Source organism: Myotis daubentonii, chromosome 21 (assembly GCF_963259705.1).
Source record: "Myotis daubentonii chromosome 21, mMyoDau2.1, whole genome shotgun sequence".
Classification (NCBI taxonomy): domain Eukaryota; kingdom Metazoa; phylum Chordata; class Mammalia; order Chiroptera; family Vespertilionidae; genus Myotis; species Myotis daubentonii.
In genome coordinates this window covers 480,879-502,606 of record NC_081860.1, presented here as the reverse complement: position 1 = coordinate 502,606, position 21,728 = coordinate 480,879, and the positions used below count along the sequence as shown (strand labels likewise).

General features: G+C 57.0%; 2 protein-coding genes across 2 annotated transcripts; both read left to right on the top strand.

Moving 5' to 3' along the window:
* The first annotated feature begins 793 nt into the window (after nt 1-793).
* On the top strand, nt 794-11,485 carry HYKK (hydroxylysine kinase). The gene is made up of 5 exons (XM_059677982.1): nt 794-936; nt 4,739-5,103; nt 6,822-6,961; nt 8,828-9,011; nt 10,493-11,485. The coding sequence occupies exons 2-5, from the start codon at nt 4,758-4,760 to the stop codon at nt 10,951-10,953; spliced, it is 1,131 nt and encodes a 376-aa protein (XP_059533965.1). The 5' UTR covers nt 794-936; nt 4,739-4,757; the 3' UTR covers nt 10,954-11,485.
* A 739-nt stretch (nt 11,486-12,224) lies between these two features.
* Nucleotides 12,225-20,487, top strand: PSMA4 (proteasome 20S subunit alpha 4). Its single transcript, XM_059677986.1, has 9 exons — nt 12,225-12,358; nt 14,130-14,153; nt 14,383-14,425; nt 14,682-14,844; nt 16,268-16,345; nt 16,621-16,709; nt 17,431-17,561; nt 18,818-18,941; nt 20,135-20,487. The coding sequence occupies exons 2-9, from the start codon at nt 14,151-14,153 to the stop codon at nt 20,287-20,289; spliced, it is 786 nt and encodes a 261-aa protein (XP_059533969.1). The 5' UTR covers nt 12,225-12,358; nt 14,130-14,150; the 3' UTR covers nt 20,290-20,487.
* The last annotated feature ends 1,241 nt before the right edge of the window (nt 20,488-21,728 follow it).

Here is a 21,728-nt window from a genome sequence, read left to right as displayed (position 1 = left end):
TCCATCAGAGCCTGGTTGCCCTGGACAACGAGGGTTACCAACGATTCGCGAGGCCTCCTGAAAATCACGTGTTTCCGCACTTCCCGGGGGGGCGGGGGGGGGAGGACCCGACTATCCTAAAGCTTCTGACCCAACTACTGATCCGCCTCCTTTCCATCCGTTATACTGAAGTCAGTGGCTTGGGAAGAGAGCAGGAAACGGGGTGCTGTGTGTCTGGCCCCTGCAGCTCCCCATCGGCACTCGGAGTGTGCACACCTACCAGGATTGCTCCACCCGCGATCCTGGGAGCTGGGTCTGTGCAGAACGCAGCCAGCCCGACCGCCGGGACCTCCCATCGGACCTGCAGCTCCGGGGACGTGGGTCCGAAGGCGGCCTGCGGGGTGCGTGCTGCCCGCAGGAAGGGGAGGAAGGAGAAAGGGTGCGAGTCGCGCCCAGACACCGACGATCCCTAGAAAAAACGGCCCTTGGAAACCTCCTACCGGGACTGCACACCAGGCAGTGCGGCTCAATAGCCGGAAGCAGCCAGCTTAGAGCCGCTCGCCGGGGGGCGGGGCAGGATACCGACAAGCCAATCAGAAGCAAGGAGCCCCGTTACGCGGCGAGGCATCCAGAATTTGACTGACGTGAGCACCGAGAGGAGGCGGGGTCAGATTGCAGAGAGCTAATCAGAAGCCTAATCTCATCCTGAATATTCTAGATAGCGCGGGGCGGGGCCTCGCCTTCCCTTCGCCCGCGCTGATTGGCGGCGGGATTCTCCCAAGGAACCAATCAGAAGTCAAGGGTCGCGGGCTCGGAGCTGGGGCGGGCCGAGTGCTGCAGGTCAGTCGCTGCCACGCCGCGCGAGACTTGACCGCGCGAGACCTCGCAGCGCGACCGTCCGCCCTCACCCCGGGCTGCTGGGCAGCGGACGCCGCCTCGGACCGCGGGTCGTGCACGGTGAGCGGGCGGGGGAGCGGCCGGGGTAGGGGGGCCGCCCCGAGCGCAGAGAGGCGGTCGGTGCCTCGGGCTCAGAGGCCGCCGGTGCATGAGCGCTGCCCCCTCCTCCCTGACCCCAGAGCTGGAGCGCGGACACCCCACGGGGATGCGGTCTGCTGGACCCGGGTGCCCCCTGCAGCCCGCTGCGCCCCCCACACACACACCCCACTCAGCCCAGCGGGAGCCCCTCGGAGCGCCCAGCAGTGAGTGCATCGCTGTCCTGGAAAACCAGACTGGACTTGCCCTGCCTTTCTGTGCCCCGACCCCCTTTGGGGTAAAGGCCGGGGAGCCTCTGGGTTTTTTAAAAATTGATTTATATTTTTAAATATATTTTTATGGATTTCAGACGGGAAGAGAGAAGGGGAGAGAGAGAGAAACATCCATGATGAGAGAGAATCATGGATCGGCCGCCTCCTGCACGCACCGCACTGGGGATGGAGCCCGCAACCCTGGGCAGGTGCCCTGAGCGGGAATCGAACCCTGACCTCCTGGTTCCTAGGTCGACGCTCACCCCCTGAGCCCCGCCTGGCCGGGCTCGGGGCGCCCCTGGCGAGAAGGCAGCCCCTTCTTTCCCGGGTTCCACCCGGGCCAGGTGCTGGGGTGCAGCCTGTGAGGAATGGCCGGTGCCGGGGTAGAGCTTCCTGGACTTTGTGACGCGTGGGGAGCGAAGGGGAGGGAAGGGTGAGTCCGGCGTCCCCCGCGCAGAGTGTGGAGTGTAAGGGCCGCCCGCTGGTTGCAGGGCAAAGGTGGTGAGGTTCTGGCAGGAGGCCTGGCGCTGGCACCTTCTCGGGGGGCTGGGTAAGACCCCGCTGGCGGGGGTGGGGGGGTGAGGGGGGCGCAGACCAGCTGCCTGTGGGATTCGGGGTCCCTTCTTCACCGCCTCCACACACTCAGGAGACGTTTGGTTAAACGCCTGTCTTTGTATTTATTTACTTTCCGGAACTGGCTTGATCTGGGCGGTTAGGTCCATAGTTTGGGGTCCTTCTATACAGAGGAAAAAAAAAAATGCAACTTTGCCCTGGCCGGTGTCGCTCAGTGGATAGAGCCTCGGCCTGCGGACTGAAGGGTCCCGGGTTCGATTCCGGTCAAGGGCATGTACCTTGGTTGCAGGCACATCCCCAATAGGGGGCGTGCAGGAGGCAGCTGATTGATGTTTCTAACTCTCTATCCCTCTCCTTTCCTCTGTGAAAAATCAATAAAATATATATTTTTAAATGCAAATTTAAGTTAAAAAAGAAAGAACTTTAGAAGCATAGAATGAATGGTAGAGCTACAAGGGGTGATCGAGTCCAACTCCCCGAAGAGATGAGGTAGCAAAGCAGGGACTAAATTATGCTTTATTTCTCACAGCGTAACAACTTTTTTTTTTGTTGTTCCATTTTTTAAAATCTATTTTTATTGATTTCAGAGAGGAAGGGAGAGGCGGGGGAAGAGAGAGAGAAACATCAGTGATGAGAGAGGATCATGGATGGGCTGCCTCCTGCACACCCCCCACTGGGGATCGAGCCCGCAACTCAGGCGTATGCCCTTGACCAGAATCGAACCCAGGACCCTTCAGTCCATAGGCCGTCACTCTATCCACTGAGCCAAATCAGCCAGGGCCATTTTTTCCCATTGTGATAAAATACACTTAACCAGCGTGTCAACTTTTATTACACTAGTCTGTCTTTATTTTGAATGCTCTAATAATTCTTTTTTAAGTTTCTCTTTATTTTTATTTATTTTTTATTTTTTTAATATTTTATTGATTTTTTACAGAGAGGAAGGGAGAGGAATAGAGAGTTAGAAACATCGATGAGAGAGAAACATGGATCAGCTGCCTCCTGCACACCCCCCACTAGGGATGTGCCCGCAACCGAGGTCCATGCCCTTGATTGGCATCGAACCCAGGACCCCTGAGTCCGCAGGCCAATGCTCTATCCACTGAGCCAAACCAGTCAGGGCTAAAAGAATTTTTTGTCCCTTAAAACTTTTAAGCTTTAGTTAAAGCTTTACCTCTTTAGTTAAAGAGTTAAAAGTAAAACCCTGGACTTGGTGTTACACACCACATCCTGAAGATTGGCTTACACCAGTGTATAAACCCCCAGAAGGAATAATGTTAAAATCCCATGTCAGTCTTAAGCCCAAATTTGGTTCCCAGAGGTTTCAGGCGCAAGAATGGTTTTGAAACCCCATTTGGGCTTTGTCACAAGATCCGATCCACTTAATTTGCTCCTGAAAGCAGATGGCCTGGTCAGAGAGTCAACATGAGGAGTGGTTGGCAGGAATGCGACGGCTGCCCTGGCCGGTGTGGCTCAGTGGATAGAGCGTTGGCCTGCGGACTGAAGGGTCCCAGGTTCGATTCTGGCCAAGGGCACATGCCTGGGTGGCGGGCTTGATCCCCAGTGGGGGACGTGCAGGAGGCAGCCAATCCATGATTCTCTCTCATCATTGATGTTTCTATCTCTCTATCCCTCTCCCTTCCTCTCTGAAATAAAGATATATATTTCAAAAACCAAAAAGAATGCGATGGCTGTAACAGGCGGTGGGGACAGGCCAGGGCCCAGGGGTTTGCCAGTTTGGAGCCAGAGGAATCACTTTGGATGGGAGGGTCAGCGAAGGTGGCTGTGGGGGGAGTGGCAGTGAGGTTATACTTTTCTTTTTAATAATATTTTTTTATTGATTTCAGAGAGGAAGGAAGTGGGAGAAAGAAATATATAGAAGCATCGATGAGAGAAGCATCGATGGATTGGCTGCCTCCCGCGTGCCCCACACTGGGGATCAAGCCTGCAACCCGGGCATGTGCCCTGACCGGGAATGGAACTGTGACGACCTGGTTCATAGGTCAAAGCTCAACCACTGAGCCACGCCGGCCGGGCTTAAAATTATATTTTAACTCAAATGAATGGTAACATAGTCCAAAGGACATCATCATGGATTAGGGACCTCGGGAGCCGAGTTCTTGCTCTAAGTTGGTCTGTACTTTCGGGCAAAGCCCATAACCTCTCAGGACCTAAGTTTCCCTGTAAGCGAAGTTGATGGGGGTGCGTCAGGGGAGGAGTTGGACTAGCTGATGCCAGGGTGCTTTCCTGGTCCGCGTTCTATCCCTGGAAACATCCCTTCAGTATGGGAAGTGGGTTTAACATAATCTATGGGCCTGGTCAGTGTGGCTGGTGGTTGTGCATCGACCTAGGAACCAGGAGGTCAGGGTTCGATTCTCGGTCGGGGCACGGGCCCGGGGTTGCGGGCTCCATCCCCAGTGTGGGGCGTGCAGGAGGCAGCCGATCCATGCTTCTCATTGTGGATGTTTCTCTCTCTCCCTCTCCCTTCCTCTCTGGAATCAATAAAAATATATTTTAAAAAATAATTTATGGCACAAGGATATTTATTCACCTGCAAAACATCTACTTCTTTACCTCACTGGTTTCATTTTTTAACTTTACTTGTGAAAACTGATCATCAGAAGTACAGAATCAGTGCTGAGAAACATCGGCCTGTCTTAAGGAAAATCATTTTAATAAATACGTTCAGCCCGGCTGGCGTGGCTCCGTGGTTGAGCGTCGACCTATGAACCTGGAGGTCATGCTTGATTCCCGGTCAAGGGCACAGGCCCGGGTTGTGGGTTCGATCCCCAGTGTGGGGCGTGCAGGGGCAGCCGATCCATGATTCTCTCTCATCATGGATGTTTCTCTTTCCTTCTCCCTTCCTCTCTGAAATCAATAAAAATACGTGTTTTAAATAAATAAGTAAATATGTCCGTTACATTTCTAACTCCCTTCTCTAGCTTGTGTCCCCCCGACATAATGTCAAGTGGAGATGACCGGCAGTCGCAGGCTCTGGCCAAACCCGCGCTCAGCAAGGCGCAGGCCTGTGCCGTGGTGGAGTCCGAGTTCGGGTTCCAGGTGTCCGAGATCCAGCCACTCCCGAGCTACGACGACCAGAACTTCCGCGTGCGCGTCTCAAGGCCCGGGGACGCTGCGGGTGGCCCGACGGAGTACGTCCTCAAAATCAGCAACACCGAGTCCAGCAAGAGCCCCGACCTGATCGAGGTGCAGAGTCACGTCGCCATGTTCCTGTACGAGGCGGGGTTCCCTACGGCCTCTGTGTGTCGCACCCGAGACGGCGGCGTCACCTCGCTCGTGTCCGTGGGTAAGAGGCCCCCGACGGGCCGGTCACCGCGGTTCCGTGTACAGGAGTGGGTTTTGGTTCCAAGTAGAAATAACAACAGGCTCGTCAGCCCAGCCGGCCGGCGTGGCTCCGTGGTTGAACGTCGACCTAGGAACCAGGAGGTCAGGGTTCGATTCCCGGTCAGGGCACAGGCCCGGGTTGCGGGCTCAATCCCCAGTGTGGGGCGTGCAGGAGGCAGCCGATCCAGGATTCTCTCTCATTGAAGTTCCTCTCTCTCTCCCTCTCCCTTCCTCTGTCTCTGAAAGTCAATAAAAACATATTTAAAAAAAAATACTTTCATTCTTCAGACCAGCTGTATATGTGGGTGCTGTGGTGTCACAGAAAAGAAGGCAGAACCAGAATCAGGAACTTCAGGTCCCAGCACTGTCATGTCCCACACGCCCTCGTCTGTGAGAACCGGGGCCTTTCACCCCCTCGATGCCAACATGCTTCGGGGGCACCTGATCGAGGTCTGCAAGCGGCAGCTGGAAATCAGTTCCCAGGAATTTATTTTTAAATATATTTTTACTGATTTCAGAGAGGAAGGGAGAGAGAGAGAGAAACACCCATATTGAGAATCATGGATCGGCCGCCTCCTGCACTCCCCTCACTGGGGATGGAGCCTGCAACCCGGGCATGTGCCCTTGACCGGGAATCGAACCCGGGACCTCCTAGTTCACAGGTCGATGCTCAACCACGGAGCCACGCCGGCCGGGCCCCAGGAATTTTTTTCGGTTGGAAATGCTGCCTGTTTCTCTCCTAACTGTGCTCCCGTTCCGTCTTGCCGTGCTTTGCTTCGAATCCGTGAGCCTTTAGGGCCCCTGAGGGTTCGTGTTCGTCCTGGGTGGCTAGCAGCCTGTTCCTCGATTGGCTCCAGCAGAACCTGTGATTCCGGAACAATCTTTTCTTTTTTTAAATATATTGTTATTGAGTTTTTACAGAGAGGAAGAGAGAGGGATAGAGAGTTAGAAACATCGATGAGAGAGAAACATCGATCAGCTGCCTCCTGCACACCCCCCACTGGGGATGTGCCCTCAACCCAGGTACATGCCCTTGACCAGAATCGAACCCGGGACCCTTCAGTCCGCAGGCCGACGCTCTATCCCCTGAGCCACACCGGTCAGGGCAGAACAGTCATTTCTTCATGTCACACCTTCCTTGGTTGTAGCCCTACGAGAAGGTGTTCCCGGCATTCATTTACCAGAGTAGCTCATGGGTGTGCGGGGTGGGGACTGGCAGAGTTGGGGCTGTCCTTTTGCTGGGATGTAAATGGCTGATTCCCATGTTCTGAGGTTCATCTGTTCTCCTTTTTTTTTTTTTTTCATTGATTTCAGACAGGAAGGGAGAGAGATAGAAACATTAATGATGAGAGAGAATCATGGACCAGCTGTCTCCTGCTCACCCCCCACTGGGGATCGAGCCCACAACCTGGGCCTGTGCCCTGACTGGGAATCGAACCCTGACCTCCTGGTTTACACGTCAACCTCAACCACCGAGCCACGCCGGCCGGGCTGTTCTACCTTCTTGCTTCGTCCTCTCAGCCCTGCCTCAGAGAACCCTGCTGATGGTTTTAGGTTAGCACTTTTTTTCTGTCTCTTGTTCTGTGAGTTCTGTCTTATTGGCAATAATAATCACAAAGGCGGAATGGCCTCTGATTTTTCTGAGACGACTTGACAGGACGTATGCTTCTGTCCATCTAGACAGCGGTTCCCAAACCAAGAGCCACTTGGTGAGGCTGCTGACGTACCTCCCAGGGCGGCCCGTCGCGGAGGTGCCTGTCGGCCCCCGGCTGCTGTATGAGATCGGGAGGCTGGCCGCCACCTTGGATAAGACGCTGGAGGTAAGACTTGGAGTTTAGTTTCGCGTGTGAGCATTTTTTATTTGGGTGTGATTTTATATTATTTTAAAATATTTATATTTTATTGATTTTTTACAGAGAAGAAGGGAGAGGGATAGAGAGTTAGAAACATCCATGAAAGAGAAACATTGATCAGCTGCCTCCTGCACATCTCCCCACCAGGGATGTGCCCGCAACCAAGGTACATGCCCTTGTCTGGAATCGAACCTGGGACCCTTCAGTCCTCAGGCTGACGCTCTATCCACTGAGCTAAACCGGCCAGGGCTATTTTTATTGGTTTCAGAGAGGAAGGGAGAGGGAGAGGGGGAGAGAGAGAGACAGAGACAGAGAGACAGAGAGAGAAAGGGAGGGAGGGAGGGGAAGGAAGGAAGGAAGGAAGGGAGGAAGGGAAGGGAGGGAAGGGAGGGAAGGGGAGGGAAGGGGGGGAAGGGGGGGGAAGGGGGGAAGGAGGGAAGGAAGGAAGGAAGGAAGGAAGGAAGGAAGGAAGGAAGGAAGGAAGGAAGGAACATATATCAACGATTAGAGAGAATCATGGATCGGCTGCCTCCTGAACGCCCCCCACTGGGGATCGAGCCCAAAATCCGGGCATGTGCCCCGACCGGGATCGAACCCTGACCTCCTGGTTCCTCGGTCAACGCTCAACCACTGAGCCACGCCGGCCGGGCTATATTATTTTTAACATAAGCCCGGGTCAGGCTCTTGCCTTACGAGTGGTGCCCCCTGAAGTCTTACAAAGGCAGCGGGACCCAGGACGTGTGACTTTATGACTGGAAGGCTTCTTTCCCACCCGTCTGTGCTTCCCTGGTTTCCTCGCAAGATCCCGGGCGTGGTCAGAAATTCACGACGGTCTTTACGCTGCTCACTGAGCACGGCCTGCGTCCGCAGAGAAAAACCCGCAGTTTCCATGCAGAGGAGGCGTGACCAGCCGAGCGCTGTGTGAAGCAACCTCTGTGTGACGAGTGGATGGAAATGGCTTGCGTTAAGAATGTCTGTCCTGGCCCTACCTGGTTTGGCTCAGTGGATAGAGCGTCGGCCTGCGGACTGAAGGGTCCCGGGTTCAATTCCGGTCAAGGGCATGTACCTGGGTTGCGGGCACATCCCCAGTGGGGGGTGTGCAGGAGGCAGCTGATCGATGCTTCTCTCTCATCGATGTTCCTAACTCTCTATCCCTCTCCCTTTCTCTCTGTAAAAAAATCAATAAAATATATTAAAAAAAAAGAATGTCTGTCCTATAGAAACGCTATCACGTACGACGCGTATCCACCCAGTGCCTCTTACATGCCAGGCACCGGGGGAAAGGGAAGGAGTCCCCTGTCCGAGAGGAGCGTGTCCCAAGGGGACAGATGCACACTTTATTTTTTTTTAAAATATATTTTTATTGATTTCAGAGAGGAAGGGAGAGGTGGGGGGAGAGAGAGAGAAACATCCATGATGAGAGAGAATCATGGATCAGCTGCCTCCTGCACGCCTCCCACTGGGGATGGAGCCCTTACAACCCAGGCTTGTGCCCTTGTCTGGAATTGAACCCGGGACCCTTCATTCCACAGGCTCTATCCACTGAGCCACACCGGCCAGGGCCAGATGCACACTCTTAAAGGGAATCACACCTGTCCTCATCCTCCTAGGATTAAGCGAGACGGGAATGTGCTTGCTCTGAGGACTGTGAGCCTGAGCCACACGAAGGGTCACCATTCGTGGATGTGTGTACCTGGGCGAGTCAGGGCCCAGGAGAGAACGCCAGCCCTGTCCCCAGGCCTGCCCCGGGCGGGTGCGGCCTCCTATCACAGACCCCTCCGTCGTGGTTGCTCTGGCCGCCAAGAGTCTGAGCGTTTCTTGCTTTCGGTTTAGGAGTTCCATCACCCAAAGTTAAGATGTCTTCGCCGGGAGGACTTCATCTGGAACCTGAGAAACGTCCCTCTTCTGGAGAAATACCTGAGCGCCTTGGGCCAGGATCGGAACCGGGAGATTGTGGAAGAGGTCATCCGGCTCTTCAAGGACGAAGTCACGCCCAAGTTAAGTCATTTCCGAGAGTGTGAGTATTCGTCTAGATATTTAAATTGTCAAAAATTACAGCCCGGCCGGCCGGCGTGGCTCAGTGGTTGAGCGCCGACCTAGGAACCAGGAGGTCAGGGTTCGATTCCCGGTCAGGGCACAGGCCCGGGTGGTGGGCTCCATTCCCAGTGTGGGGCGTGCAGGAGGCAGCCGATCCGTGATTCTCATCATTGGTGTTCTATATCTCTCTCCCTCTCCCTTCCTCTCTGAAATCAATAAAAATACATTTTAAATTGTCAGATTTTAAATCATCAGGAAAAGTGTGGAGTTACAATGTAGCTTTATCGAATTGTCATCAGAACAAATTTTTTTGGAAATCTGAGCGTAAATATAAAGAACACAACCGGCCCATCCTAGGACCCTTTGCTGCTTTAATCTGAAGGCATGTATATTTTAAACATTTCTGCTGGAGCCATTCTCCGGTTCCCTTTACTCCTCCGGTTTGTGAAAATTAAGTGTTTGCAGCAGCTGCATTCTCCATCTGCTGGCTTTGTATTGATGAGAAGCAAAAACACCACCAAAATGAACTGCTTTTGTCCTTTTTCAGAGGAAGTTATTTTGCTTTAAGAAAAATAGAGCTTGGTTTGGCTTACTTATTTATTATTTTTTAACCCTCACCTGAGGATATTTTTTCCATTGCTTTTCAGAGAGAGTGGAAGGGAAGGAGGCAGGGGGAGAGAGAGACGGACAGGCAGACAGACAGGCATGTGAGAGACACACGCCAACTGGTTGCCTTCTGCACTCGCCCCCACGGGGTGGGGAGCAAGTCTGAAACCCAGGTACGTGCCCTTGACGGAATCGAACCCATGACCCTTTGGTATGGGGACTGGTACTCTAACCACTGAGCATACCAGCCAGGGCAGGGTTTGGCTTTTTTTTCGTTTTTTTGTTTTTTTTTAATATATTTTATTGATTTTTTACAGAGAGGAAGGGAGAGGGATAGAGAATTAGAAACATCGATCAGCTGCCTCCTGCACATCTCCCACCGGGGATGTGCCCGCAACCCAGGTACATGCCCTTGACCGGAATCGAACCTGGGACCCTTCAGTCCACAAGCCGACGCTCTATCCACTGAGCCACACCGGTTTTGGCTTTTTTTTTTTTTTTAATATTTTATTGATTTTTTACAGAGCGGAAGGGAGAGAGATAGAGAGTCAGAAACATCGACGAAAGAGAAACATCGATCAGCTGCCCCCCGCACATCTCCCACCGGGGATGTGCCCGCAACCCAGGCACACGCCCCTGACCGGAATCGAATCCGGGACCCCCGAGTCCGCAAGCCGACGCTCCATCCACTGAGCAAAACCGGTTTCGGCGGCTTTTTTTTTTTTTTTTTTTTTTTAAATCTCTGACTGCTCATCAAATGACCGGAATGGCCGTGCCTGAGACGGAGAAATGGAAAGAGAATGAACTGGGTACTGAAGGATGGCTGTCGCATGGCTGGCTTTTCTCTCCTCGCAGGTGTCAATCACGGCGACCTCAACGACCACAACATTTTAGTGGAGTCCGGCGAGCCCGCCTCCGGGGATGCCGCCTTTCGCGTGTCCGGGATCTTGGACTTTGACGACATGAGCTGTGGCTACTACGTGTTTGAGGTGGCGATCGCCATCATGTACATGATGATTGAGAGCCGGGACCCGATGGGGGTCGGCGGCCACGTCCTCGCGGGGTTCGAGAGCGTCATCCCGCTGACGCCGGCGGAGCGGGGCGCCCTGTTCCTGCTGGTGTGCGGGCGTTTCTGCCAGTCGCTGGTCATGGCCGCGCACTCCTGCCGGCTGCACCCGGAGAACGCCGAGTACCTCATGATCACGGCGAAGACGGGGTGGAAGCACCTGCAGCAGATGTTTGCCATGGGCCGGAGAGCGGTCGAAGACCTCTGGTTCGGCACGGCCAGGTCCTACGGGTCCGGGGTCCCCGTGTGAGTGCGTAAACGTTCACACCACCCTGGGTGGTTAACCCAATGGGACCCAGTCGCAGTCGACGAGGGATTTTCCTGCGCAGTTAAAAGTGAGTCCATGGAGCCCTAACCGGTTTGGGTCAGTGGATAGAGCATTGGCCTGGGGGCTGAAGGGTCCCAGGTTCGATTCCGGTCAAGGGCACATGCCTGGGTTATGGGCTCGATTCCCAGTGGGGGGGCGTGCAGGAGGCAGCTGATCTATGATTCTCTCTCATCATGGATGTTTCTCTCCCTCTCCCTCTCCCTTCCTCTCTGAAATCAATGAGATATATTTAAAAAAAAAAAAAAAAGTGAATCGATGGAACGGGTCCGTGCGTGTGAAGCCACCGAGGTCTTCAATCTCATGATGATATTTTAAACTAAGAAACACATGAACAGTCATGTTTTCCTGTTGGTCTCCCGTGCCCTGTCCATGAAACACACAATGATATTTCGAATCAGATAGTCTCTCACCGTCTCTTCCAGACCTGGTCAGCCTTCCAGCCTCAACCACCCCCCCCCCAAAAAACAAAACAAAACCCCCCAAGCCTTAAAACATGGAATAGTAAATAGTTCGCATAGGGATGAAACCCAGAAAGGAGCCATGGACGGGGAACACATTTAAAGGCGGAGTTTCAGTACAGAAATGGTGCCTGAGTGCGATGGTCGGCGCGGGGAGTCCAGCCCGTCGGGACCCACAAAGCGGAGAAGCAGGGAGCGAGGTTTGGGGGTCCCGCGGGTGCTGTCCGAGCCGGCAGTGCTGAAGGGGAAGCGGGCACAGCGAGAAGGTGCAGAGCAGGAGTAGCCGTTGACCCCACGTTCTCCTCCGCGGGGGTTTTCGGGCGCTCCCCCACCCTGTGTCGCCCCCTCCTCAGCTGAGGACCCCACCGGGCCGCCGCACCCCATCTCCCTGCTCCCACAAGGGAGCAGGCAGCCCCTGAGCTGGAGGACTTCCGCGATGTTGGCCCCGCCCCCGAGGGTCTTTCTTTCCTTGTCCCCGTCCCCGAAGGACTTCCGCGTTCTCGCCCGGCCCCTGGAGGACTTCCGCATCCTCGCCCCGCCCCAGAAGGACTTTCGTTTCCTCGGCCCCGCCCCTGGAGGACTTCCGCATCCTCGCCCCGCCCCAGAAGGACTTCCTCGTTCTCGCCCCGCCCCTGGAGGACTTCCATCCCCTTAGCCCCGTCCCTGGAGGATTTCCGCGTTCTCGCCCCGCCCCTGAAGGACTTCCGCATCCTCGGTCCCGCCCCTGAAGGACTTCCGCGTCCTCGGTCCCGCCCCCGGCGGCTCTGCGCACGCGCGGGGGCCATATTGGCGGCGGACACTCACTGCCGGTGGTTTTCTCCTGCGGGTGAAGCTCTCCGTGGAGACCTTAACTCAGTGCCTTCTCTCCGGTGAGTCCGCGTCTCCCGGCACCGCTGCAGCGTGGCCGCCGTCCCCGCGGGCGGGCGGGCGAGGGTCGTGGGCGCCGCGGCAGAGCAGGTCCGGCCTGGAGCCGCCGCGCGATGACTGTGCGGCGCTCCTGGGCGACGGGCTGGCCCCTGGCGGCCGCCGTCGGCCCGGCGCGGAGCGGGCTCGCGGGGCTGAGGCCGAGGTGGGCGGCCCCGGGGAGCGTGGCTTCCGTCCCGGGAAGAGCCCCGCACGGGGAAGCGACCCCGTCCGTCGGGGCCCGCGGGGGCGGTCGCCCTAACGTGCCAGCCGGGCCCGGAGGCCGCCGCCCCGCGGAGCCCCGTTTCTTGGGAGAGAAAGTTCCCGCGTCTCCCGGGGCGCGGGCCCTGCAGAGACCACGCCGCGCGTCCCGCCTGGGGCGATGGGCGTCGGGGTCCGAGGTCTGAGCCCCGGGGCGGCGCTGGCCGGGCCCGTCAGCGGTGACGCCGAGCTCGCCGCCCGCCGCCCGCCCGACCGCGGGGCCAGGTGAAAAGTTCAGACGCTTACTTTGTTTTTTAAATCGTTGTTCATCCGCTTTGTGCTCCGAAGGAATCATGGTCACCGGGCTGACGCCAGCCTGACCCTCTTTTTTCTTTTTTAAACTGATTTTTGGAGAGAGGACGGGGCGGAGAGAGGGAAACAGAAAGGGAAAGAGAAAAGCGTGGACGCGAGAGAGAAGCGTCGGTCCGATGGCTCGATGGCTCCCGCCGGCCGCTGCCCGCACCCGGGGTGGCACCCGCCGCCTCTCGGTGTGCGGGACGGCGCGCCAACCATTGAGCAACACCGGCCGGGGCCTGACCACCCACCCCCCCACCCCCACGCACACACCCCTTCTTCCTCTTAGACCCGGGGGTTCGCGCCGCCTCTGCCAGGACTCCCGTGGGCTCGTTGTCTGTGTTGTGCTGGTTTTCTTTCTTTTTTTTCAGAAAAGCACTTTGTTGGCTTCCTCCATCCCTCTTCCCCACTCTCCACCCTGGTGCCTCCATCGCCATGTTGCTCTGTGTCCCCCGACCTCCCGCCTGGGGACAGGGACGCTCTGACCCCTCCCGGGGCTCCAGCGCCCGGCACCACCTGCCCCACTGGGCAGCCGTTGCCCCGGGAAGTCAGCCAGATGAGCCCTGGCCGGTGTGGCTCAGTGGGCAGAGTGTCAGCCCCGGGGCTACAGGTCCCCGGTTCGATTCGGGTCAAGGGCATGGACCTCGGCTGCGGGCTTGGTCCCCGGTCCTGGTCAGGGCGCCTGCCGGAGGCAACCCGTCGATGTGTCTCTCTCACATCGCTGTTTCTCTCTCTCCCCGTCGCTTCTACTCTCTCTAAACATTAAAAAAAGAAAAGAAAAATCAATGGAAAGTATCCTCGGGTGAGGATCAATAGCAAAATAAAAGAGATTGGACTTGACCGTGATTTTTTTAAAAAAAGCACCAAATGAGGGGAGTGGACAAAACATTTGTCTTAAATATGTTTCTTTATTGATGTCAGGAAGGGAGAGGGAGAGAGAGAAACGTCCATGAGGAGAGAGAATCGTGGATCGGCTGCCTCCTGCATGCCCCCCACTGGGGATCGAGCCCGCAACCCGGGCCTGCGCCCTGACGGGGAATCGAACCCGGGACCCTTCAGTCCGCAGGCTGACGCTCTATCCATTGAGCAGGCTACAGCGACAAAACATTTTTTAAAGTCAATGGGAATGCTTCTTAAATTGTTTCATTTCATTTTAATAAGGATCCTGTTTTCCCTTCGCAGGAGCCGTGAAGTTCAGGAAACATGGTAAGTTGTACACCTGCCCTAAGCTGTCGCCTGACAGGGCGTCCTGCTGGTAGCAGCTCAGGCGTGGATGGGGGGGAGGGGGGAAGGAGGCGGAGGGGCCTCGCCCACCGGTTCCCGCGGACACACGGACACACGGACACACCGGGCTGTGTGCCAGGACGTGGAGGAGGCGGCCTGCGGGCTTGTCAGCTGCTCCCGAGGCCGGACTCACCGTGTGCTTCCTTTGCAGTCTCGCAGATACGACTCCCGGACCACCATCTTCTCCCCAGAAGGTAAAAGTCGTCTTGTCTGATCGCCTCACATGTTCTCAGTGTTTGACTCTTTTTGGAGGGGGCGGGCGGGGGGCCCAGACACTTTTTTGTCGTGGCTCATTCTCTGCCTGAAGTCACTGGTCACCAGGGTGATTCCATGCCCACGGGAGAGTGGAGGCGGGACGCGTGTGTGGCTGCGTGTCCCGCGGACTCTCTGGGGCCAGTGCTGCGGGCACCAGAGCTGGCGCCTCGGCGTCTCACCGCGCGTGTCCTGCAGGCCGCCTGTACCAGGTGGAGTACGCCATGGAGGCGATCGGCCACGCCGGCACCTGTCTGGGGATCTTGGCGAACGACGGTGTGTTGCTGGCAGCCGAGCGGCGCAACATCCACAAGCTGCTGGACGAAGTCTTCTTCTCCGAGAAGATTTACAGGCTCAACGAGTGCGTGGGCCGGGGCGGGGGGGGGGGGGGGGGCGGGGGGGTGCCGGGGGGCATGGGCGGAGGGGGGGGCAGCGCGTCCTGTAGCTCCTGTGCCCACGTAGCAGGACCAGGACCTCACCGCTCGGGGAGGGGCGTCCCGTGGCTCCCGTGCCCGCATAGCAGGGCCTCACCGCTTGGGGACGGGCGTTCCCAGTGACAGGAAAACGGAAGCGAACAGGTTGTGGCGTTTTTACTGGCGGAAATGTTTGAGTTTTACTTCATTTGAAACCTCTCCGAGGCTTAGGACCACGTGTAATTTTTTTGTAACATATATTTTTATGGATGTCAGAGAGGAAGGGAGAGGGAGATAGAAACATCCACGATGAGAGAGAATCATGGACCGGCTGCCTCCTGCACGGCCCAACACGGGATGGAGCCCAAAACTGGGGCCTGTGCCCTGACCGGGAATCGAACCGTGTCCTCCTGGTTCCTAGGTTGACGCTCAACCCCTGGGCCATGTGGTCCAGGCTGTGTAATTCTTTCTCAGTGCAGGGACTAGCACTTCGTGGAGAAACGGTGCTTTGTGTTGATAAGATTACCGTGTGGTGACAGATTTGGGTTAAGTCCATGCTCTGCTGATGCGAGCTGTGTGGCTTTGCAGCAGTTGTTTAACTTCTCTGGGCCTCAGCGCCTCCTAGTGGTGGTGGCAGTTTAATGAAATGGAATAAAATGAATGAAACTAGCCCAGTGTCGGACACTAGCAGGCCCGCAGAGTGTTGTTCAGACGGCTGCTCGGGAATGTCATCCCGTTATCCTGACTCCCGCCTCCTGGCGGTCTGGGAGCAGGTCAGATGAGCCCGTTAGTTTCGGATGATGCTCGAGCAGGACTGCCTGGCTGGCGGGGCTGGACCTGCCCAGGAGAGACTTCCCGAGTGGCGGGCCGGCTGAGAGCCGGTTACTGGGCCTGGTGATAACTCGCCCAGGGAGGCCTCACCCTCCGCAGTCACTGTGGTCCCCCTGGGAAGCTCGCAGGCTCGCACAGGCGCAGTGGCAGCGGGTGTGGGCTGCCGGGAGCCGGGCAGCCCTCAGGGAACGGGCAAGGACAGGAAGTGCACCCTTGGAGCCGAGCCCTGGTGCCCTCCCTGCCCCCGACCAGGCCTTGGCGGTGGAGAGCAGGGGAGCCTCCTCCTGTCGAGCAGAGCCTTTTCCGAGTCTCGATTTCCGCTGCTTCCTGGCGTTCATTCTCTGCCGCGGTTCACGGTGTGGGGGTGACAGGTCCGTCTGTTAAAGAGCTGGAGGGGGCGGGGTCTCCTGGCACCTGACATCGGGTTTATCCTACGAAGGTAACTGTTCAGACCGAAGCTTCTGTGGCCGGAAGCAAGCGTGGTCAGGGACGCTCTCGGACGTCGCCCACTCACACACCGGCGTGTTCCTTCTCCCCCAGGGACATGGCGTGCAGCGTGGCGGGCATCACCTCCGACGCCAACGTGCTGACGAACGAGCTGAGGCTCATTGCGCAGAGGTATGGCCTGAGGGGCACGGTCACGATCGTGAACGCAGAGACGGGGTCACTGCAGATCCACTCACTGAAAATGATCGTGTGATTTCAAAAACATCCAAACTCGCAAAGTTACTTACGCGGGAACGTCGGGGTGTTGGCATCCCCCCGCCCCCTCCCCTCTCACGTGACAAGTGGCTGTCGCCTTGTCCCCGTGGCACAGACTTCCTCTCAGAGGGCACTTGGCTTAGAATGTAATGTGTTTAGGGAAAAAGTAACCTGCCTTTTCCTCATCCCAGGTACTTACTGCAGTACCAGGAGCCGATCCCCTGTGAGCAGCTGGTGACGGCGCTGTGCGACATCAAACAGGCCTACACGCAGTTCGGAGGTAGGACGTCTGGGGCAGGTTTTATTCCAGAAAGGGAAGGCGGTTTCTGGGGAACGGTAGCTTTGAGATGGTGAAAGACATTGAAAACTAAACGAGTAAATTGCCGAAACCGGTCTGGCTCAGTGGATGGAGCGTCGGCCTGCGGACTGGAGGGTCCCAGGTTCGATTCCGGCTAAGGGCATGTACCTTGGTTGCAGGCACATCCCCAGTTGGGGACGTGCAGGAGGCAGCTGATCGATGTTTCTCTCTCATCGATGTTTCTAACTCTCTATCTCTCTTCCTTCCTCTCTGTAAAAAATCAATAAAAAAAAAATATATATATATATATATATATATTATAAAAAAAAAAAAAAGAAAACGAAACGAGTAAATACGTTCCATGCTTTCTGCTTCATGAGATCACTGGCTTCCACGGTGTAGATGATCATGTTTTATTAATAGGCCATGGAGAGACCAAAATAACGGTTTCAGATCTGGAAACATTGCTTTTTGCATAATAATGGATTCGGCACGGAGCCTGTGTCTAGGCCGTCTCCGGGCTGCGTCCCAATCCTGGGAACAGAAGTGGGCGTTTGGATGGAGCTGGTCTGGTGGCCGGCACCCAAAGCAGCGATGAGCACGTAGCCCCACAGGACAGGGCCTCAGCTGCCGCCAGGAGCGCAGTCACCATGGTGACGCTGCGCCTGATTGTCGATCCGTGACGGCGTTTTCTGTGTGACAGGAAAGCGTCCCTTCGGGGTCTCGCTGCTGTACATCGGCTGGGACAAGCACTACGGCTTCCAGCTCTACCAGAGCGACCCGAGCGGGAACTACGGGGGCTGGAAGGCCACCTGCATCGGCAACAACAGCGCCGTGAGTGCCTGCGGCCGGGCCTGGGGGCGGCCGGGGGCCTGGGAGCGGCCGTGAGTGTCCTGCGGCCGGGGGCCTGGGAGTGGCCGTGAGTGTCCTGCGGCCGGGGGCCTGGGAGTGGCCGTGAGTGTCCTGCGGCCGGGGGCCTGGGAGTGGCCGTGAGTGTCCTGCGGCCGGGGTCTGGGAGCGGCCGGGGGCCTGGGAGTGGCCGTGAGTGTCCTGCGGCCGGGGTCTGGGAGCGGCCGGGGGCCTGGGAGTGGCCGTGAGTGTCCTGCGGCCGGGGGCCTGGGAGCGGCCGGGGGCCTGGGGGCGGCCGGGGGTCTGGGGGCGGCCGGGGGTCTGGGAGCGGCCGTTGTTTGAAATCGTGGTGAATGTGAACAGTGTGTTCAGAGCTGCAGCCACCCGGGCGCCTGTGGTTGCTGTTGGCAGTGAAGCCACAGGCCCTGCCAGTCCCACTGGGTCCATCGCCTGCTTGTGTAATGAAAGGAGATGCTAACTTTTTTTTTTTTTTTAATATATTTTATTGATTTTTTACAGAGAGGAAGGGAGAGGGATAGAGAGTTAGAAACATCGATGAGAGAGAAACATCGATCAGCTGCCTCCTGCACATCTCCCACTGGGGATGTGCCCGCAACCCAGGTACATGCCCTTGGCCGGAATCGAAACTGGGACCCCCTCAGTCCGCAGGCCGACGCTCTATCCACTGAGCCAAACCAGTTTCGGCGGAGATGCTAACTTTTAAAAAATAAATTTTTATTCATTTCAGAGAGGAAGGGAGAGGGAGAGAGAGAGAAACATCCATGATGAGAGAGAATCATGGATGAGCTGCCTCCAGCACGCCCCCTGCTAAGGATGGAGCCCACAACCCGGGCCTGTGCCCTGGACCGGAATTGAACCCGGGACGCTTCAATCCGCAGGCCAATGCTCTGTCCACTGAGCCACACCAGCCAGGGCAAAATGCTAATTTCAATGAGAAGTGGTGAAAATAAGATGCAGCTTTTTTTACCTCCTGGTTCACAGACCCCTCCCTGAATTTGTCATGGAACCTTGCAGGTCTGAGGCCCCAGGTTAAAGACTCCATTCACAGAGCGTCAGCCCCCCACCCCTACCCACCCCGTGGCTACCCTCCCTGCCATCAGAATCGTTCCTGTTCGCTATATGCTAATCATAATTCAGGCGTCGTCATTCTGCCCAGGTCCTATTCCTAAGAGATGCGAAAGCTTAAAGGGAACCCTCTCTGTCGATGCTCTGTTTCCCAGGCAGCGGTGTCCATGCTGAAACAAGACTACAAAGAAGGGGAGATGACGCTGAAGTCGGCGCTTGCGTTGGCCGTCAAAGTCCTCAATAAGACCATGGACGTCAGCAAGCTCTCAGCCGAGAAAGGTAGCTCAGGCCCCTGAGGTGCTTCCGCGAGGGAGGGATTGAGCGGCCGCTGTGCTCGGCCTGTCGCCTGTGGGCCTGACCTGTGGGTCAGGTGGCCTCACACCCGTTTCCTCAATGGAGCCGCGAGGCCCGGGAGGGGGAGTGGCGTGACCAGTCAGCGGCCATACGCTGTGGGGCCACCAGCCACAGGACGGCCAGGCGTGAGGACTCGAGCCTGCTGTCCTCATGGCCAGAGCTGGGATCTGAGCAGTGCTGCTTCCCGTCGGTGATTGTCTTACCGACTTCGTGACGGTGGTGTCTGTGTTCGTGTGTCCCTGTGAGCATGTGTGTAGTCACATGTTTATATGTACGTGTGGGTGGTGGACTTTACCGGAGGCGTAACGTGTGTGTTGTATCTGTTCTGAGTCTGCTGATCTCGTATGAGAAGTCCCTGCCTGCATTTTTTATTTTTTTTTTTTATTTTTATTTTTTTTTTGGTGCCCTTGACCGGAATCAAACCTGGGACCCTTCAGTCTGCAGGCCGATGCTCTATGCGCTGAGCCAAACCGGTCAGGGCCCCGTCTGCAATTTTAAATGCTTTATGTAGCTTGTTATGTCGCTGTATAAGGCAGTATTTCACAGTAATGTTTTTCAGAAATGGTAAGTCAGCAGATGAGTTAGTTTAGGAGAACGTCCCTCCTGCCCACAGAGGATGCATGCTTCTGCCCATTCCCACTTTCCACTCCATCCTCCCGGCTCAGAAATTCTTCTCCTTTTAGATGTCAGTCTGCTTTTTTGTCCACAGTCGGGGAACCTGCGCTTCCTGCCTTTGTTTTGTAAAGTCCGTGAGAAATCAGGGTAATTACTGGTCAAAGGTTCCAGCTGAGCCTGCAGCGGTCCCAGCAGGAAACGGGGTTCCCTCGGCCACCAGCTGAGGCTGGTTAGCGCCAGCAACTGGCTGGTTGTCCTGTGTCCAGGGTGACAACGCAGCAGCTCAGGAGGTTGGAATGGGTAGGAGGAAGGCATTTACGTAAAAGTGATCATGAAAGTGCTGAGGGGGGAGGTGTTTTGTCCCCATGAACGTGCCCGTGAGTCGTATCAGCGTCAATCCTGGGAGGTGGTGGGCGAAGGCGAGAGGCTGTGCGGAGGGAGCTGGCGGAGACGCCCAGCTGGGCTGCCGCGCGCGTGCGGCCGTAACGCTGTGTTTGCTGCAGTGGAGATTGCCACGCTGACCCGGGAGAACGGGAAGACGGTCATCAGGGTCCTCAAGCAGAAGGAGGTGGAGCAGCTGATCAAGAAGCACGAGGAGGAGGAAGCCAGGGCGGAGCGCGAGAAGAAGGAGAAAGAGCAGAAGGAGAAGGACAAGTGAGACGGGGCGGCAGGAGCGGCCCCTTCCCGTCCCCCTTCCCGTCGGAGGCGCTGGCCTCCCGGACGGAGGGAAGGGGGGAGCCGTCGATGGGCCCGCGGCAGCTCGTCCAGTCGAATGATAATCGCTCTTCATGGACCTTTTAACCTCCCTCCCCCTTTTTTGGGAATAAAACTTGGAAAGAATGGAAATGCTGCAGGACACACTGTCAGGCAGTGATTGTGGGCACAGGGTGAGGAGGTCTGTGGTCTCCGTGCGTTCATGCGCTGTGCACTGGCCCGCACGGCGTCGGAACGGACAGGATGAGCCTCATGAGGAGGGAGAGACGGGCTGTGCCCCGGAGGTGTCTGCCGCGTCCCCTGCCGTCCGGTAGGGCCCTGGCCCAGGCCCCTGGCGGGAATGTCAGGGGCCGTCCAGTGGGTCAGATCACACTCCTGGGGGTCGCCAGCCTTGGGCGTTGATGGCTCTTCCTCCTGGACTCGACGTTGTGCACACACACACACACACACATACATGTGCACACGGATCACACGTACAGCACGACAGGCCCGATGATGGCGAAAGCCCAGTGCCCACTCCCGCCCTCAGCACCAACAGCCAGTGCTTCAAGCCCCCCGTGTCCCTTTCAGGCCTCATTCTCTCCCCTCCGCCCCCGAGAGAGAGAAAGAGAGAGAGCGCAGCTCCCGCGGTTACCCCTCCTCTTAGCTACGGCTCCTGCAGCCTGCTTTCCTGTCCCTCGACTCCAGGTGGGCACAGCCTCAGGCTGGCCCGGTGACCTGTCTGTCTGCAGGGATGGGCTGGAGCGTGAACCCGGGCTGAGCCAGGCCAGGGCTGTGTGCGCGTGAGGATCCCGCAGCCAGGACAGGCCCCCCGCAGGCAGGCGGCAGGTGCAGGGGGTGGAGGCCGCAGAGGAAAGGGGACCAGCCCCGCCACAGGGAGCCGCCTGCCGAGCTCACCCCCCGCCCCGGAGTTCTCAGAGTTGCTGCCGCTGGGACGGCAGGTCCACCTCCAGCTCCCCCTGGGGACTGGCTGGCCCTGCAGATTCTGGGGTCCCGTCCCCCACCCACCGGATAGGAGTAGACATGGCGTGGAGCCCCGCCGCCGTCGTGCTCACAGGCTCCGACATTGGAGTTGCGGTTTGCTGCGTGTTGGGGTCACCTCGAGAGCTTTACTTATTGTAAACATGTTTTGGGAGAGAGGGAGAGGGAGAAGGAGGTAGAAGCATCTACTGGGGATCGAGCCCGCAACCCGGGCCTGTGCCCTGACCAGGAATTGAACCATGACCTCCGGGTTCATAGGTCGACACTCAACCACGGAGCCACACGTCCAGGCGAGAGCTTTTACCTCTGCCCTCAGGCTGTGCTCCCCAACAGCTGTCAGCCTCTGGGGTGGTGCCCAGGCAGCAGCATCCCTTCAGGCCTCTCCGGGTGATGGGCGGGCGG

Excerpts from the sequence above, each read along its gene's own strand:
- PSMA4 (XM_059677986.1), top strand. Across the intron at positions 17,562-18,817 it reads GCATCGGCAACAACAGCGCC|GCAGCGGTGTCCATGCTGAA; the intron begins GTGAGTGCCTGC and ends TCTGTTTCCCAG. Across the intron at positions 18,942-20,134 it reads CAAGCTCTCAGCCGAGAAAG|TGGAGATTGCCACGCTGACC; the intron begins GTAGCTCAGGCC and ends TGTTTGCTGCAG.
- HYKK (XM_059677982.1), top strand. The coding sequence starts at position 4,758 with ATGTCAAGTGGAGATGACCGGCAGTCGCAGGCTCTGGCCAAACCCGCG. Across the intron at positions 5,104-6,821 it reads CACCTCGCTCGTGTCCGTGG|ACAGCGGTTCCCAAACCAAG; the intron begins GTAAGAGGCCCC and ends CTGTCCATCTAG. Across the intron at positions 6,962-8,827 it reads CCTTGGATAAGACGCTGGAG|GAGTTCCATCACCCAAAGTT; the intron begins GTAAGACTTGGA and ends CTTTCGGTTTAG.